Source organism: Zingiber officinale, chromosome 8B, assembly GCF_018446385.1.
Source record: "Zingiber officinale cultivar Zhangliang chromosome 8B, Zo_v1.1, whole genome shotgun sequence".
Taxonomy (NCBI): domain Eukaryota; kingdom Viridiplantae; phylum Streptophyta; class Magnoliopsida; order Zingiberales; family Zingiberaceae; genus Zingiber; species Zingiber officinale.
This window is the reverse complement of record NC_056001.1, coordinates 41,738,814-41,755,792: the sequence shown is the minus strand read 5'-3', so window position 1 is coordinate 41,755,792 and position 16,979 is coordinate 41,738,814. Positions and strand designations below refer to the sequence as shown.

The 16,979-nt window shown below is 39.9% G+C and overlaps 1 protein-coding gene across 1 annotated transcript; it reads left to right on the top strand.

Moving 5' to 3' along the window:
* Window positions 1–15,495: 15,495 nt before the first annotated feature.
* LOC122016113 (methylesterase 1-like) lies at window positions 15,496–16,692 on the top strand. Its single transcript, XM_042573307.1, has 3 exons — window positions 15,496–16,024; window positions 16,109–16,246; window positions 16,330–16,692. The coding sequence occupies exons 1-3, from the start codon at window positions 15,647–15,649 to the stop codon at window positions 16,624–16,626; spliced, it is 813 nt and encodes a 270-aa protein (XP_042429241.1). The 5' UTR covers window positions 15,496–15,646; the 3' UTR covers window positions 16,627–16,692.
* Window positions 16,693–16,979: the final 287 nt, after the last annotated feature.

Below are 16,979 nucleotides of genomic sequence, written 5' to 3'. Positions count from 1 at the left end.
TGAGATGTAGATTTTGGTTTTGCCCTAATCTAGGGATCATGCATATCTATCTAGGCATTTTGGAGATATTAGACATCCACCTAGGATGTCACTTGTTAATAAGTGTTGTTAAACGTCATTTGTCCTTAATTACAAGGAAATAAACTAATGCATGATAATGTTATGGCATACATCAAAATAAAATAACTTTCAAAAGAAAGATTCCTATAACTACATGATGTATGAATGTCATGACATGGTATTTTTGGATTTTGCATAATAAAACATGAATGCAAAAATAGACATGATGTCATGGCATATGATGGGCAAACAATCATGGCAAGATTTAGCATAAATAAAGTATACCTAGATTAACTATCTAAGTATCCTTAAAATCTTAGCTAAACTTACAACTTAAACCTAGATTGCCCTAAAGTGCTTCAAGAAAATGCTAAAGCCTAAATTGGCATTTCTAATTCCCTTGATTAATTTATGCCAATTGAAATTAAGCTTATCCTCAAATGTTGGCATATTCCATTTTTCCTCAAGAGTAATCACATAAATCAAGGCCCGGAGTGCCTTAAAATTTCTAAGAGAATACCAAAATCCCAACTTGGTATTTCTCTAGGTTTTCCCAATTTATGCCTTTTTAAGATAAAATCAATTTTCCACCATTAGGCACATTTTACTCTTTCAAGGAGTAAATAATAATTCCATTTCATTTTCAAAGGTTAACAAAAACTTTAAAAATGCTCCTTGAGTGTCAATTTCCTCAAAGTTGGGTTAACTACCCTTCTAATCGGAGTTGACACTCTCTAACCCATCTATGGGGTAGAGAAGATGCTCCTAGGAACCCAACACCTATTGGTGCTCCTTGGATGCTCTAGGTACTCACTAGGGATAACTTCCTTAGATACCTTCCTAGTGACCTTGTTGAGCTTCTTAGAAGCCTTGGTCACATTTTCTAGGTCAACTCTAGGGATAGCCTCTCTTGTGACCTTGTTAGTGACTTTCTTAGACTTTTTAGAAGTCTTAGTCACTTTGGTTGCAAAGATACTTCTAGGGATATCTTCCCTTGTATCTTGGACTTGACCTCTAGACTTAGGGTTTGTTCCATAGCTATATGGAACCCTATGATAACTAGGCACATCCTTTTTAGCTTTGGGTTTGTATCCCAAATCTCTATGACCATTGGATGACCTTTGTGCTCCTAGACCTAGGCTATGCTCATTTTGGCCTAATAGGATATTTTCCATCCTTCTTAGGGTCTTTTCCATTTTATCAAGTCTTGACCTCAAGACTTGATTTTCCATCACTAAGTCCTTAGTTTTTGGTTTTCCATTAAGTCCATGAGCATTTTTGTTTCTAGGCTTGTAGCTACAATCCTTAGAGCTCTTGCCTAGACTTTTACCTACATTCCTAGCCTTAGGTGTAGTAGTTTTGGCATGTAGGGCCACATGCTTTTCCTTAAAGCCCTCATGCTTCCTATTCTTATGGTAAATCGCATTAAAATGATAAAAATTAGAACTATCATGCTTTTACCATAATGTAAAGGAGTAGGCTCAATAAATGTTACCTTCTTCTTTACCTTGGAGGCTCCCCTTGACTAATGCCTCCTTGAGCCTTGACCATCTTCTTCCCCTTGAGGCATTGACTCCGGTAATGCCCCTTTTGATTGCAAGAGAAGCATATGATATGCTCCTTGCTCTTCTTTGTTCCGGGAATGGTCTCCTCGGGCTTCTCCTTGCCCTTTTGCGCCACTTGACCCTTCTTCTTGGCCAAGTTGGGACACTTGCTCTTGTAGTGCCCACTTTCCCTACACTCAAAACATATTATATGATTTTTATTTTTAATTGAAACATTTATACCTTCTTGTGTAGGGATGGCACTTGCTCCTCCATTTGCTATTTCTTGAATTTCAGAGGTGGCACCATCTTCTTCTTCTTCACTTGACCCGGATGTAGAAGCTTCTCCTTCTTCTTGATCCGGCGTCACCAAGGATTGCTCCCCCTCAATCCTAGAGGTGGAGGCTTCATCATCTTGAACATGAAACAAGGAGTATGCTCCCTCCTTGTTCCCTTCGTTGCATTCCCTTGAGGATGAAGCTTCTTGGATTTCCTCTTCTTCGGAGGTTGAGCATCTCTCAACCTCGGAGTCCTCCTCTTGGTCTTGCTCCAAAGAGTCACCCGCTCTGGATTCTTCTTGCTCTTGTACAGTGGAGGGGATCTCTTCATGAAGCTTGGCCAACTTGCTCCATAGTTCCTTTGCATATTCAAATTCTCCAATTTTGCAAAGGATGGTGCTTGGCAATAAATTGACCAAGAGCTTGGTCACTTTGTCATTGGCCTCGCACCTTTGGACTTGCTCTTGGCTCCACTTGCTCCTCTTGATAACTTTGCCCTTTGAATTTCTTGGAGCCTCGAAGCCTTCCATTAGAGCAAACCATTGCTCTATCTCCATCATAAGGAAATTTTCGATTCTTGATTTCCAAGAATCGAAACTCATGGAAGTGTATGGTGGAGCCACCCTTGTGTCAAATCCAAGCCCATCTTGGAATTGCATCTTGAAGTTGAGCTTGATAAAGTCTTGAACTTGAAGAATTTGCTCCAACTTCTTCACCCTCTAGCTTTTCTTGTTATACTTGACCCTTCCGGTGATGATTCCGGTGAAGAGCGGCCTTGCTCTGATACCACTTGTTAGGACCAAAAGTAGCTAGAGGGGGGGGGGGGTGAATATCTCGTCGCGTTCGCTCGTTGCTCGGCGTTGCTTGTTTCTTCTAAGATGTGCAGCGGAAAATACAGAAACAAATCACACAACGCTAACAAGGTTGGTTTACTTGGTATCCACCTCACAAGAGGTGACTAGTCCAAAGATCCACACCACGCACGTACCCTCCACTATGAAAACACTCCTTTTCGGTAACTACCGAGGGCGGAGAAGCCCTACAAGACTCTCAGTACAAGAAGAAAGGAAAGGGAAACAAAATACAAGCGCAAAGCTTACAATGAGTACAGAAAACCCTAACCCTAGCTTCTCTTCTTGCCTTTGATCCGCCTCTTGACTTGGAAAGCTTCCAAGATCCTTCAAGAACTGGCGATCTGATCTTTGAGAGCGCTGTGGAGGAGTTGGCGAGAGATCTGAAGTGAATCGGAGAAGAGATACCGAAGACAACGTTCGCCTGCGGCTATAAACCCGACGCAACGGTCGGATCCCGATCGATTCGAATGTTCCCAATCGATCGGGGAGGCTTTGGATCGATCCACGGATCGATCCAGAGCGCCTCTGTGCTCTGGAAAAACGCCTGGATCGATCCATGGATCGATCCAGCGCTTATCGCGCGAAGCAGCCGCGTCCCAATCGATCCACTGATCGATTGGGACATCTGGATCGATCCACGGATCGATCCAGAGGCTCTTTGTTCGCTTAGGAAAGGCCTGGATCGATCCACTGATCGATCCAGCACTTGGTTTTTGCCCAAAACCAAGTCCCAAGCCTCTCAAACCAACATCCGGTCACCCTTGACCTGTTGGTACATCATGCCTAGCATCTGGTCACTCCTTTGACTTACTAGGACTTCCCACCAAGTGTCTGGTCAATCCCTTTGGCCCACTTGGACTTTTCTATTCATGCCAAGTATCTGGTCACTCCCTTGACCTACTTGGACTTTTCTATTGATGCCAAGTATCTGGTCACTCCCTTGACCTACTTGGACTTCCATCAGATGTCTGGTCAATCCCTTTGACCTATCTGTATTTCCTCGTGCCAAGTATCCAGTCAATCCTTTGACCTACTTGGACTTCTCAACACCAGATGTCCGATCATCCTTGATCCATCTGGATTTTCCCTTGCCTGGCTTCACTCACCAGGACTTTCACCTAGCTTCACTCACTAGGGTTTTCCATCTGCCTAGCTTCACTCACTAGGGCTTTCACCTGGCTTCACTCACTAGGGTTTTACATCTGCCTAGCTTCACTTACTAGGGCTTTCACCTGGCTTCACTCACCAGGACTTTCACCTAGCTTCACTCACTAGGGTTTTCCATCTGCCTAGCTTCACTTACTAGGGCTTTCACCTGGCTTCACTCACCAGGACTTTCCTTTATCCTGGCTTCACTCACCAGGACTTCCATTCTACCTAACATCCCAGTTAGGACTTCCCAGTCAAGTATCCGGTCAACCTTGACCTACTTAACTCATCTTCAATCAATTTCTTATTGTCAACATCTAAACTCAAACCAAGACTCAGCTTGGTCAACCAGGTCAACCTTGACCTGAGGGATGTTGCACCAACAAGACAAACATCAACACAAAGCGCCTCAGTTTGATTCCTAAGAAGTGTTGGTAAAACTTTTGTTATTGTACTTATCTACTATTAAAGGATAAGTGCAGGCTGTTGCACTTAGCCTAACTGTTTGTACTCGATTCTCTCTTCCGGGGGTATCGGAAGAGATTTTTAGTGGATTGTCCATCGATAAGTCCGCGGGACCTAGGCCTTGGAGTAAGAATCACCAAAGGCTCCAAACAAAGTAAAAAATCGCTTGTATTCTTCGTGTTTCTTGTCTTTTACTTTTCGCTGTGTACTCAAGTTTTTAAAACCGAAAAGAAGTATTTTTAAAAACCACATGATTCACTCCCCTCTCACGTGCGTCACGATCCAACACTTGCTAGTTCTTCAACAAAATAAAAGTCATTTTAAATTTGCAGGTCGCTATTCACCCCTCCCCTTTAGGTCTATGAACCACTTCTGCTGCACCAACAGAGAGCTCCGATCAGACTCATTCCAACTCCAATGGACTTATTAGTGAACCTGAGTCCAAATAAGCCCTCGTTTACTCTTTTGAATCCCTTCCAATAGTGCTCAAAAAGATTTGAAACCTTCAAAGTACTACGGTGCTGGTTTTTAAAGACCGACACCGTTATGGTGCAGGTCTTTGATAACTAACACTAAATTGTGTGATCAAAACTAATGCTATGGTGTTGGTTTCTGAAGACCAGCACCACTATGGTGTTGATTTTCAAAAACAAATCACCAACATTTGTTCTAGTTGGCATACGACCATAATTTTGCCTATGTGTCTTAGGACTAGTATTGAACACCATATATATATCTTCTACACACTTATCTCTCCCATCTCATTACAAGTTTTTAAAAATCCAAGTTTCCTAGGTCCATCAATGGATTTTGATCAAAATCCATTGATGGACTTAGAGAGATCTTATCACTTATTCCAACTAATGTAGGTTTTTGTAGTGCCCAAGGGACCAAATGTGCCCTTTGTTATCATTGTAAAATATTCCTAACATTGATCAAAAGGTTTATAAAGTTTTAGACTTTGTGCCAATTGGTACGGGACTATAACATCATATAGGAGACTTGGAGCTAGGGTTTCTCATCATATATCACTTCTACATACTTTACATTTCCATCTCATTGTAAGTTTTCAGAAATCCAAGTCCGCTAGTTCTATCAATGGATTTCGGTCAAAATACATTAATGGACTTAGAGAGCTCCAATAGGGTTCATTCCAACTCATGTATGTTTCAACAACGCCCAAGAGTCTAAATATGCCCTCCATTATCATTTTAAAGGATTCCCAACATTGCTAACAAGATTTAGAAAGTTTCAAATTTCGTGCCAATTGGCATGGACCTATAATTTTGTGTAGGAGACTGAGTACTAGGATTTCTCATCATATATACCTTCTATATAAGCCACACTTGATCTCATTGTAAAATTTTAGAAATCCAAGTCACCTAGGTTGATCAATGGATTTCAGTCAAAACCTATTGATAGACATAGAGAGCTCCGATTGGACTCATTCTAACTCATGTAGGTTTCTATAGTGCCCAAGAGTCTAAATATGCCATCCATTATCATCTTAAAGGATTTCCAACGTTGTTTAAAAGGTGTTGGATCCCAGGCGGCTGACTAGAGAGAGGTGAATAGCCCGCACAATAAGAAAACAAAAAAAAAAAAAAATCCTTTCTCGACTTATAGCTTTACCAATATTAACACTTGTATAAAACAAATAAAAACTAAATAGAGAAAAGAAGAGGCACAACTATTTATTTGGTTACAACTGGGAAGGTTATTAATTCAAGGATGATGAGAAGCTCAATATTGTCTCATTCGGGCAGAGAAGCCTCTTACAACAATCAAAGCTCACAATCACAAAGCTAAATATACAAGTAAACGATTACAAGTATTGTTTCTCTCTTTTTCCGTTGTATTTTAGCCTCTGGGACTAGGGCTGTATTTATAGCCTTGGTTGGGGTGCCTAGAAAGGTTACAGGTACCTAAAGGGGGATAAAACTTTATCCCCGCCACAACGGATCGTGTTTGACGTGATCCGGATAAGATTCAAGATCCAGGCACCGATCCGGGTGCCTGGATTCAGTCCAGGCGCCCGGACCCAAGTTAACAACTTGTTAACTTGTTTAACCTGGGTTCTTGCTCCGGCTCCACTCCCTTAGCTCCGGGTCTTCTTCTTCAGCTCTTGCTCCACTTGGGTGATCTCAGCCCTCCGAAATAGGGCTCACCCAAACCCAACTTCCGACCTTCGAGCAAGCTTCCTCTCTAGCTTCTCGTCCCTCAGAAACACCGCACACCTCCTTCTCATCTGCCCACGTACTTTACGCAGCACCTCGTCCCTCAAACACACCGAGTCCGTCAGCTCTCTCCCGTGTCATCCTTCTCGCTAGCTGCGTCTTTTGCTCGACTTCCTATGCTCCTAAGCTCCTACACACTTAAACATAGGGTTAAACACCAATATAACCTAATCGGACTTAGTTGATCACATCAAAACCATCTTGGAGTACCAACAATCTCCCCCTTTTTGATGTGATCAAACCCAAGTTAAGTTAGGGTAAACAAATAGTAGTTATAATTAAAAAAAAGATTTGTAAGTACAAAAATTAAAATTTTAAATACTACCCTCCCCCTAGACTAAATCTTTATTACTCCCCCTTTTGATCACATTAAAAATAGGGTACCAAAAAAAATTCTACTTAACAATGATAAAAAAGTCTAAGGGTTACTTAAGAAAATATGAAAGTTTAAGAAAAAAAACTCTGAGTTTTAAAAAAAAAACTTTGAAATGTTTTGCAAAAATTTTTTTTAACAAGGACTCAAAAATTTTCTAACTATTGATGAAAAATTTAAAAGCATCATGTGAGATAAACAATTCATAATTTAATTTTTTTTATAGATGAGTGATAAGTAAAAAAAAATCTAACTGATTTCTTGTGGAATTTTAACAAACATTAAAAGCATTATCTAATTATAATTAAATGCTTAACAGTTAGCTAATTAAATATTTATTTCAGTAATTAACTTCCAGGCTGTGGCGAGGCACTAGACCTTCTTGGTTATTGGAGTAGCAACCACTTTCGAGACAAAGTGTCTTAAAGAAATTAAACATTTAATTTTCTCTCTGAAAGCCCTAAATTTCAAGACATTCAATTCAAATATGATTTTAGAACCCAATATAGGTTCATTGCTATTGGGTTAATTAAAAATTTCTTAGGAATATATGTTTGTAAAATTTTTCTAATTTATCCCTTATGATATTTGAAGTGCCAATTTAAACCATTATACTTTCTAATATTTTGATTATTTGAGCATACATGATTTTTCAAGTTTTCTATTTCTTTTTGTAATTTTTCATTCTCAATTTTAATTTTATTGAAGCCCTCTAATCGACTAAGTAGTAGCTAAGATTCATTTTAATTCTTTATTTTCTTTTTCTGACATACAACAATTCTTTGATAACAACTTTACAAATTTGAATAACTTATCAGGAGGAAAAAATCATACCTAATTTATCTTGTCGATCCCATTATCTGAATCTCCCCCTGAAGTACTGCTTTCTTCCGATGTCGCTCCCCCTTCATTGATGCTCTGGATGCTTATTTCGGATGAGCTTGCTTCGTCTTTGTCTTTTTGATGACTTACTACTAACGCAAGTCTGGCGATGACTTCGATCTCTGATTTGGATGATGTGTCATCCCACATTGCCTTTAGATTATACTTGGGTTAGGTTGGCTTCTTGTTCTTTTCCTTGTCCTTGCCCTTGTCCTTGTCCTTCAATTTTGGGCAGTTATCTTTGGCATGCCCTTCTTCATTGCAGTGGTAGCATCTTACTTTTCTTTTTCTTCTTGGACCCTACACTTTATTAAATTTGTTAGATTTAAATAATTTTTTAAATCTACTTACCATTAATGTCGTTTCGTCATCATCGAGCGAAAATTCTGAATCTTGTTCGTCCATCTTTGCCTTTAAGGCAATGTTGTACTTTGACTCCTTCTTCATATCTATATATCTTGTTTCATGGACTTCAAAAGTTGAAAATAATTCTCCTAAAGTACTAGTTTCTAGATCCATAGATATATAATAGGCATCAACTGATGATGCTCATTCAGTATTTCTAGGGAATGTATTAAGTGCGTACCTTAGCGAATCTCAGTTGCATACATTTTCTCAGAGATTCGTGAGTCCAATGATGAGCTCCTTGATCCTTGAGTGAAGGTGTGCAACTATTTCGCCTTCTTCTAGTTTGATATTGCTGATCTAGTTTCTGAGGAGATCCCATCTCGTGAGTTTCGCCTCCGAGGTTCCTTCGTGCAGTTCCAGGAATTTCTCCCAGAGCTCCTTGATAGACCGATAGGCTCCGATCCGGTTGACTTCCTATGGCGGTAAGACACTTAGCAGATAGAATTCTGCTTTGCCATTTTCCATGAAGTCGGCTTGCTCCTTCTTGGTTCATTGGTATTTTCCTTTGTCTTCGAGTACTACAAAACCAAATTCCATTATCAAGAGTAAATCAAAATCTGTCTTAAAAAATACCTCCATCCTTTTCTTCCAGGTTATGAATTGTTGGACACCGTGGTAGTTTTGATGTGATCAACCAAGTTAAATTATGTCCTGTTATGTTTTAAACCTTATGTCTAAGTGTGCAGGAGCTTAGGAACACAAGAAGTTGAGTAGAAGACGCAGCTAGCGAGAAGGATGGCACGGGAAGGGAGCCGACGGACTTGGTGCATCCGAGGGATGAAGTGTTGCGGAAGAGTACACCGGTGGATGAGAAGGACGTGCACAACGTTCGAGGGATGAGAAGCCGGAGCGGAAGCCTGCTCGAGGAAGAAAGCCGAAAATTGGGTTCGGGTGAGCCTTATTTCGGTTGGTCGACATCACCCAGGAAATCAGAGCAGTAGGAGAGCAAAAGAACACTGAAGATGCTGCTGGAGGTGCCTTCAAAGGGAATTGAAGGCGCCTCCGAGGTTCCTCCGCGCACTTCCGTAACCTTCAGGCAGAAGGTGCCTTTAGCTGGGCTGAAAGCGCCTTCAACCAGCCATGGAAGGCACCTTCGACCAGGCAGAATTTTACCATTGGTAGTGGATAAACTTTTATCCACTATGCCTCGCTAGAGGCACCTTCCAGCTCTATAGAAAGCGCCCTCAAGTCACGGATAAGATTTTTCAGGGGCTATGAAAAGACCCTTGGACCTAGAAAATTAATTACAACTTCTGTATTCATTTCCTAAATACTTTCTGAGCTTCCAATGAGTGTAAGAGGTTTCTCCGCCTTTAAAGAAGGAGACTTTTAGTGCGTTTACTTGCCTTGGATTAACAACCACCTAGGTTGTAACCAAGTAAATCTGTCGACCACTTTTATTTTATTAGTTATTCATTTCTGTTTATTATAATTGTGAAATTACTGTTAATTGAAGTCCAAAGTTTGGGAAAGGTTCTTTTTATTTCTTAACAGGAAATTCACCCCCCTGTTGTCGGTCCCGCTGTGCCAACATGAATTCCCCCTCGAATTTTGGTGGGTAGATGCTTGTTCAGGCCATCTCATGTGTTTCGTTCGACGGTTAGTTCTCTTGAAGTGACCTCGCTCTGATACCACTTATTAGATCCAAGACAATCGGCTAAAGAGGGGTGAATAACCTGCACAATAAGAAAACAAAAAAAAAATCCTTTCTCGACTTATAGCTTTACCAATATTAACACTGGTATAAAATAAATAAAAACTAAATAGAGAAAAGAAGAGGTACAACTATTTACTTGATTACAACCGGGGAGGTTGTTAATCCAAGGATGATGAAAAGCTCAATATTGTCTCCTTCGGGCGAAGAAGCCTCTTACAGCAATCAAAGCTCACAATCACGAAGCTAAATAGATAAGTAAACGATTATAAGTGTTAGGGCTGTAAATGAACCAAGTGTTTGTGAACAAGCTTGGTGTTCGGCTTGGTAAGAGTTTGTTTATGTTTGTTCAATATACATAAGATTAATTAAACAAACAAGCTTGAGCAGCTCGTTAAGCTAAACAAAAAAGTTTGAACACATATGTGTTCAGCTCGTTAACGTTCGTGAACAATGTTCACAAACCATATTCATTAATAAAACTCTTTTTAATATGCTAAATAAATAATAAAATAAATAAATAAATAAATTTAAATTATCTAACTCAATAACTAATCAAACATCTAAAAGTTTTAAACAATCAAACAAGCTTGAATTGAGAGCTTGATAACATCTAAACGAAACAAATTCGAACCAAGCTCAAGCCAAACTTAAATTGAGAGTTTAATAACATCTAAACGAACCAAGCTCAAGCCAAACTTCAAACAAGCTCAAGCTCATAAAAAATAAACCAAGCCAAGCTTGAACACTCATTTCAAAAGCTTGGTTCATTTTAAGCTTGGCTCAACTCGACTTGGTTACCTTATCAAAAAAGCTTGAATACCCCAAATCTCAGCTCGGCTCAGCTTGTTTACAACCCTAATAAGTGTTGTTTCTCTCTTTTTCCATTGTATTTGTTGGACCGTGAGATTCGATAGAGGGGGGGGTGTGAATATCGATAAACAAAATCGTTCGAGTATAAACGCAGCGGAAATAAAAAGGACAATGCTAACACAAGCTGATTTTACTTGGTTCGGAGCCTGTGTCGACTCCTACTCCAAGGCCCGCACACAAGGGTGCTTTCGGTGGACAATCACTAGCAGTTCGAAAATTGTTACAAATTAAAGTACAGGAATGCTAATGGAAATAAAGCAAATACCGACAAGAATTTAATCAAAAAGGGAAGGAGCGTGTTGTCGGAGCTTTGTTAGTGTCGCAAGAGCGCAGAGCAGCAGAGCAATCAGTAGAAGACTTTCTTTCAGTTGTTGTTCTTGAAGCTCCCCTCTGACCCTCCTTTTATATGAGGCTCGGGGCGCCCCGGATCCCTTCCAGGCGCCCTGGTGAGACGTGGCAGGTCCAACCAACGAGCTCCACGTGGCGACGCGTGACCTGGATAAAATTTACCTCCCGGGCGCCCGGGCCACCTTTCTCTAGAAGACAGCTTTCCTGCAAGACAAGGTTAGTCTGAGGAAAATAGATAAGGTATATCCTGCAAAACAAAGTGTTAGCACAGTTTATAGGTTTAATATAAAAAGTATGACTTAGATTCCGTCTTTCTGAGACCGGAATCTAGTCACGATCTCGACTTAGATATCCGAAATGGATCTAAACCGGATCGACGCCTAATGTTCCCTTCCCGGGAACGCGTCCTCACAGTCACTCCCCTCCAGTGACTTACCTTACTTACCTGCCAGACGTCCGGTCAGCCCTTCGACCCGTCTGGACTTCTCGCCAAGCGTCCGGTCAGCCCGTCGACCCGCTTGGTCTTCTCGCCAGCTATTCGGTCAGCCCGTCGACCTAGCTGGACTTCTCGCCAAGCATCCGGTCAGTCCGTCGACCCGCTTGGACTTCGTGCCAGACATCTGGTCAGTCCGTCGACCTGTCTAGACTTCGTCTGCACACTCGGTCAGAGTGTTAGATCACAACAAACCTAACTTAACCTGATTTGTCATTCATCAAAACCTGAGTTAGACCGTTAGTGCTAATCGCACCAACAGTATTTTAGCTTCTGGGACTAGGGCTATATTTATAGCCCTAGTCGGGGCGCCTGGAAGGGTTTCAGGCGCCTAGAGGGGGATAAAACTTTATCCCCACTGCAACTAATTGTGTTTGACTCGATTAGGATAAGATTCATGGTCCGGGTGCTCGTCTAGGAGCCTGGATTCAGTCCAGGTGCTTGGACCCAAGTTAAAAACTTGTTAACTTGTTTGGTCCGGGTTCTTGCTCTAGCTCCGCTCGGTTAGGTCCGGGTCTTCCGCTCCGACTCCGGCTCCACTTGGGTGATCTCGGCATTTCAAAATAGGGTTCACCTGAACCTAACTTCCAGCATTCAAGCAAGCTTCTGCTCCGACTTCTCGTCCCTCAGAAATGTCGTGTGCCTCCTTCTCATCCGTCCGCATACTCTTCCGCAGCACCTTGTCTCTTGAATGCACCTAGCTCGTCGGCTCTCTCCCATGCCATCCTTCTCACTGGATGCGTCTTTTGCTTGACTCTCTGTACTCCTAAGCTCCTGCACACTTAGACACAGGGTTAAACACTAACAGGACCTAACCTGACTTGGTTGATCATATCAAAATCATCTTGGGATACCAATAAAAGGTTCAGAAAGTTTCAAACTTTATGTCAATTTACACGAGCCTATAACTTCGTGTATGAGACTCAGAACTAGGATTTCTTACCATATATCCATTCTACATATACCAACACTTTTATATCATTGTAAAATTTTAAAGATCTAAGGTTTTTAGGTCCATTAATAAATTTCGGTCAAAATTCATTAATGGACCTAGAGAGCTCTAATAAGGCTCATTCCAATTCCTTTGGATTTATTAGATAAATCTGAGTCCAAATAAACCCTTGTTTACTTTTTTAAATCCCTCCTAGCATTGCTCAAAATTATTTGAAATATTCAGAATACTGTAGTGTTGGTTTCTAAAGACCAACACCACAGTGGTGTTGGTCTTTAGAAACTAGTACTACTATTGCGCTGATCTTCAAAAGTCAGTACCAACGTTTGTTCTAGTTGCCGCGTGACCATAATTTTACCTACATGTCTTTAGACTAGTATTGGACACCATATATACCTTCTACACACTAACCTCTCCCATTTCATTACATATTTTTAGAAATCCAAGTCCCCTAGGTCTATCAATAAATTTCTATTAAAATTCATTGACGGACTTAAAGAGCTCTGATCAAGCTCATTCCAACTCATGTAGATTTCTATAGTGCCAGGAGTCCAAATGTGTCCTCCGTTATCATTGTAAAGAATTCCCAATATTATTCAAAATGTTTATAAAGTTTTAGACTTTATGTCAATTGGCACGAGCCTATAATTTCATGTAAGAGACTTGAGACTATGATTTCTTGTCATATATCCCTTCTATGTACTCCATACTTCCATGTCATTATAAGTTTTCGAAAATCTAAGTCATCTAGGTCCATCAATAGATTTTGGTCAAAATTCATTGATAGACTTAGAGAGATTCAATTGGGATTATTCCAACTCATGTTGGTTTCTGCAGTGCACGGGAGTCGAAATATGTCTTCCATTGTCATCATAAAGGATTCCCAACATTGTTCAAAAGGTTTAGAAAATTTTAAATTTTGTGTCATTTGGCATGGGCCTATAACTTCATGTAGAAATTTGAGAGCTAGGATTTCTCAACATATATCCCTTCTACATATTACATACTTCCATCTGATTATAAAATTTCAAAAATCCAAGTCCCCTAGGTCCATTAATATGTTTTGATCAAAATTCATTAATGAACATAGAGAACTCTAATCAGACCCACTTTAACACCTATTAGGTCATTAGGGGACTTAGACATAGAGAACTCTAATCAGACCCACTTTAACACCTATTAGGTCATTAGGTGACCTAAGTCCAACACTTGTTTACTCTTTTAAATCCCTCTAGTAGTGTTCAAAAGGATTTGAGACCTTTAGAACACTATAGTGTTGGTTTCTAAAGACCAACACCACTGTGGTACTAGTCTTTGGAAACCAGCACCACAGTGTATAATCAAAACCTTCATTGTGGTGCTTATCTTTGAAGATCAGCACCACAAGGAATGATGTTGTATTTAAGTGATGAAAACCAACACCAAAGTTATCCTTTTTTTATAATTATTTTTATTGATCAAATTAGTTCACCTTCTTCATTTTAATTTTATTCTTTATTTTTTTTTCTAATTAGATATGAAACAAGAGATAAGAGAGAAGAGAGAAAAGATATTGTATTTAAAAGCAATTGGTGAACCTAGACGCACAATAGGACCTTAGGCAAGCGATGAACCCTTACCAAGAATTGACCCCATTATGGATAGAATATCGTTTTGCTCACCTTCTACACCACACCTACCATACCCTAGGGACGAGAAAAATAAAAAAGAGAGAAAAGATATTATATATCTCTCTCCTTTATATTCAATTTATTTTTTTCTCTTTCTTCTATCTTTTATAAAGAGAAGATATTATATATAAAGCGAGAGGAAAATAATAGAATAAATAAGAGAAAAATGAGGAGAGATATTGTTGTATGCAAAGGGGAGAAAAGCAAAAAGTAAATAAATAAAAAAATAAAAATAGAAAAAACCAATAAGATAAAACTTGAATCAAGTTTGCCTTTTGAGAAATCTAAAATTTTGGACGCGTCTTTTGCATAGAACTAAATTTGGAGGGAGTCCTTTGGTAAATTGAAGGGATATTTTTATTATTATCAAAAAGATATTTCACGTGTGGTGCTAAATTTCTTTATCATCCTTTTTCATTTTAATATATAAATTCATATAATAGTTTTATTTAAAATTACTTTGTGCCTTCAACTTATTTCTACCTAGGTCCATTAAAATTATAAAATTAAATAGTTACAGTTCCTATAAAAAAACAACAACATTTTAAAAAAAAAGTGTATAAATAAAACTCCGTCAGCATAATTGTTAAGGCAAACTCATTTACAGTTTTGCACGGCACGGTCTGGCACGACATGGAAAGCCGGAAGATATTTTTTATTATTATTATTATTATTATTATTATTTTTTGATAATTTAAATATTTAGAATAGATTAATTTTAAAGATGAATGTTCCAATCTGGTAAGTTTTTTATCATCATAAATTAGAAAGGGTTTACACAAAGATATCAATATAAATATAAACTTTCATGAGCATTTTTCGATATATTTTGATATTTTTTTTTATTAAATTGATTGATTAATTTTAAAATTAATCAATTCAAAATTTATATATTCAAAAAAATAGATAAATAAATAGAAGGAGAATACCGAGGATGAGCACGAATCTTCTAGACTATAAAGTATTGTCTAGAACATAGACCAATTCATTCATCAATGATATTCTATAGACCTCATCTATTATATAGATGAGATTCATTAAATCTACTCTATAAATAACATTGGGCCTAGAAATGGATCAGGGACTGATCCAGAGATCTGAACTATGCGAGGGCCAACCAGATGCTTCACGAAAGCAACTTTTCTTTTGAATCTCGATAAAATCGAGGTAAATAACTTCCTTAATGTGTTAATCATTATTCCAAAGTTTAGTAGTTATTTATGATTTATTTTCTTCATGTTAATCCTGAGACGAATTGACGGGAGCACTAGGACGAAAGTATTCACCTTTTGCCGTAAAGAAAGCAACACGAGAAGCACGCGAATTGGCCCGACGCCAGCTCCTCCTCACTCCGCCTTCTATAAAATGGCCACCGGCAAGCTGATTCTTCAAGGTCCCACAGCCACATGGCAGACGCCAGAAGCAACCGCAGCCACCACATCGTCTTCGTTCACGGCGTCTCCCACGGCGCCTGGTGCTGGTACAAGCTCATCTCCCTTCTCCGCTCCGCCGGGCACCGAGTCACCGCGCTTGATCTCGCCGCTTCCGGCATCGACGAGCGCCGCTTCTCCGACCTCAGGAACTTCGCCGACTACAACCAGCCCCTGATCGACCTCCTGGCCGCGCTACCCCAGGGCGATCGCGTCGTCCTCGTCGGCCACAGCCTTGGGGGTCTCAACATCGCCTTCGCCATGGACAGGTTCCCACACAAGGTCGCCGTCGGCGTCTTCGTCACTGCCTTCTTGCCCGACACCGTTCATCCTCCCTCGTTCGTCTATAACAAGGTGAGCAAGCTAAACGAGTCTTGATTTTTTCAAAATCTACCTTTGAGCGTGCGTACGTTTTGATTGAATTCTGTTCTTGTGAAGGTCCATCTGGAAGATCCGACCTTGCCGCTTTGGTTGGATACCCAATTCGGCACGGTCGGGGACAAGGAGAACGGCCCTCTGTCGATGGTGTTCGGCCCCAAGTTCGTGTCCCTCCTTTACAATCGCTCACCGCCGGAGGTATGGCTCCGCTCATAGGCAGAGGAACATCATCGTCACATTCACCTCTCTACTACTTCTAACAAAATCGCATCTTGGCGAAGGATTTTGCCTTGGCCATGACGCTTTTGAGGCCGTCTTCCCTGTTCGCGAAGGAACTGGAGTCGTCGTCGCCGCTCTCGGCGTCGGGGTATGGCTCGGTGGCTAAGGTGTTCGTCGTGTGCGAGAAGGACGAGGTGCTGCAGGCGAGCTTCCAACGGTGGATGATCGAGAACAACCCGGTGAACGAGGTGAGGGTGATCGAGGAGGCCGACCACATGGCGATGATGTCGACGCCGGAGAAGCTGAGCCAGTTCATCTCGGAGATCGCCGACAAGTACGCTAGCTTCATAAATGAATAATACCATAAAAGCAGGTGTTGCAATCTAAAATAATAAATAAAATCACCTTTTTCTGTTTTTGTTTTATTATATATATATAAAATAAAGTGTGTAATTTAAATATTAAATAAATTGCCCTAGAGTTTATTCAAATCATGATATTAATTTTATTAGAGATGATCTTCTTTACATTTATTATCACATGCTAATATTTTGAAAATATATAACTTGTATTTTTTACTTATTCTTATTCAATCGGAAAACATTTAATTAATTTCATTATTTTATATGATTATTCAAAATTTTCAACCTGGTAGAACATTATATTTAGGAGTATAAATGAGTATATATATATATATATATATATATATATA

Bases quoted from the DNA above. Each gene is read 5' to 3' on its own strand.
- LOC122016113 (XM_042573307.1), top strand. From the start codon at position 15,647: ATGGCAGACGCCAGAAGCAACCGCAGCCACCACATCGTCTTCGTTCAC. The intron at 16,025-16,108 runs GTGAGCAAGCTA...GTTCTTGTGAAG, and splicing joins CCTCGTTCGTCTATAACAAG to GTCCATCTGGAAGATCCGAC. The intron at 16,247-16,329 runs GTATGGCTCCGC...ATCTTGGCGAAG, and splicing joins ACAATCGCTCACCGCCGGAG to GATTTTGCCTTGGCCATGAC.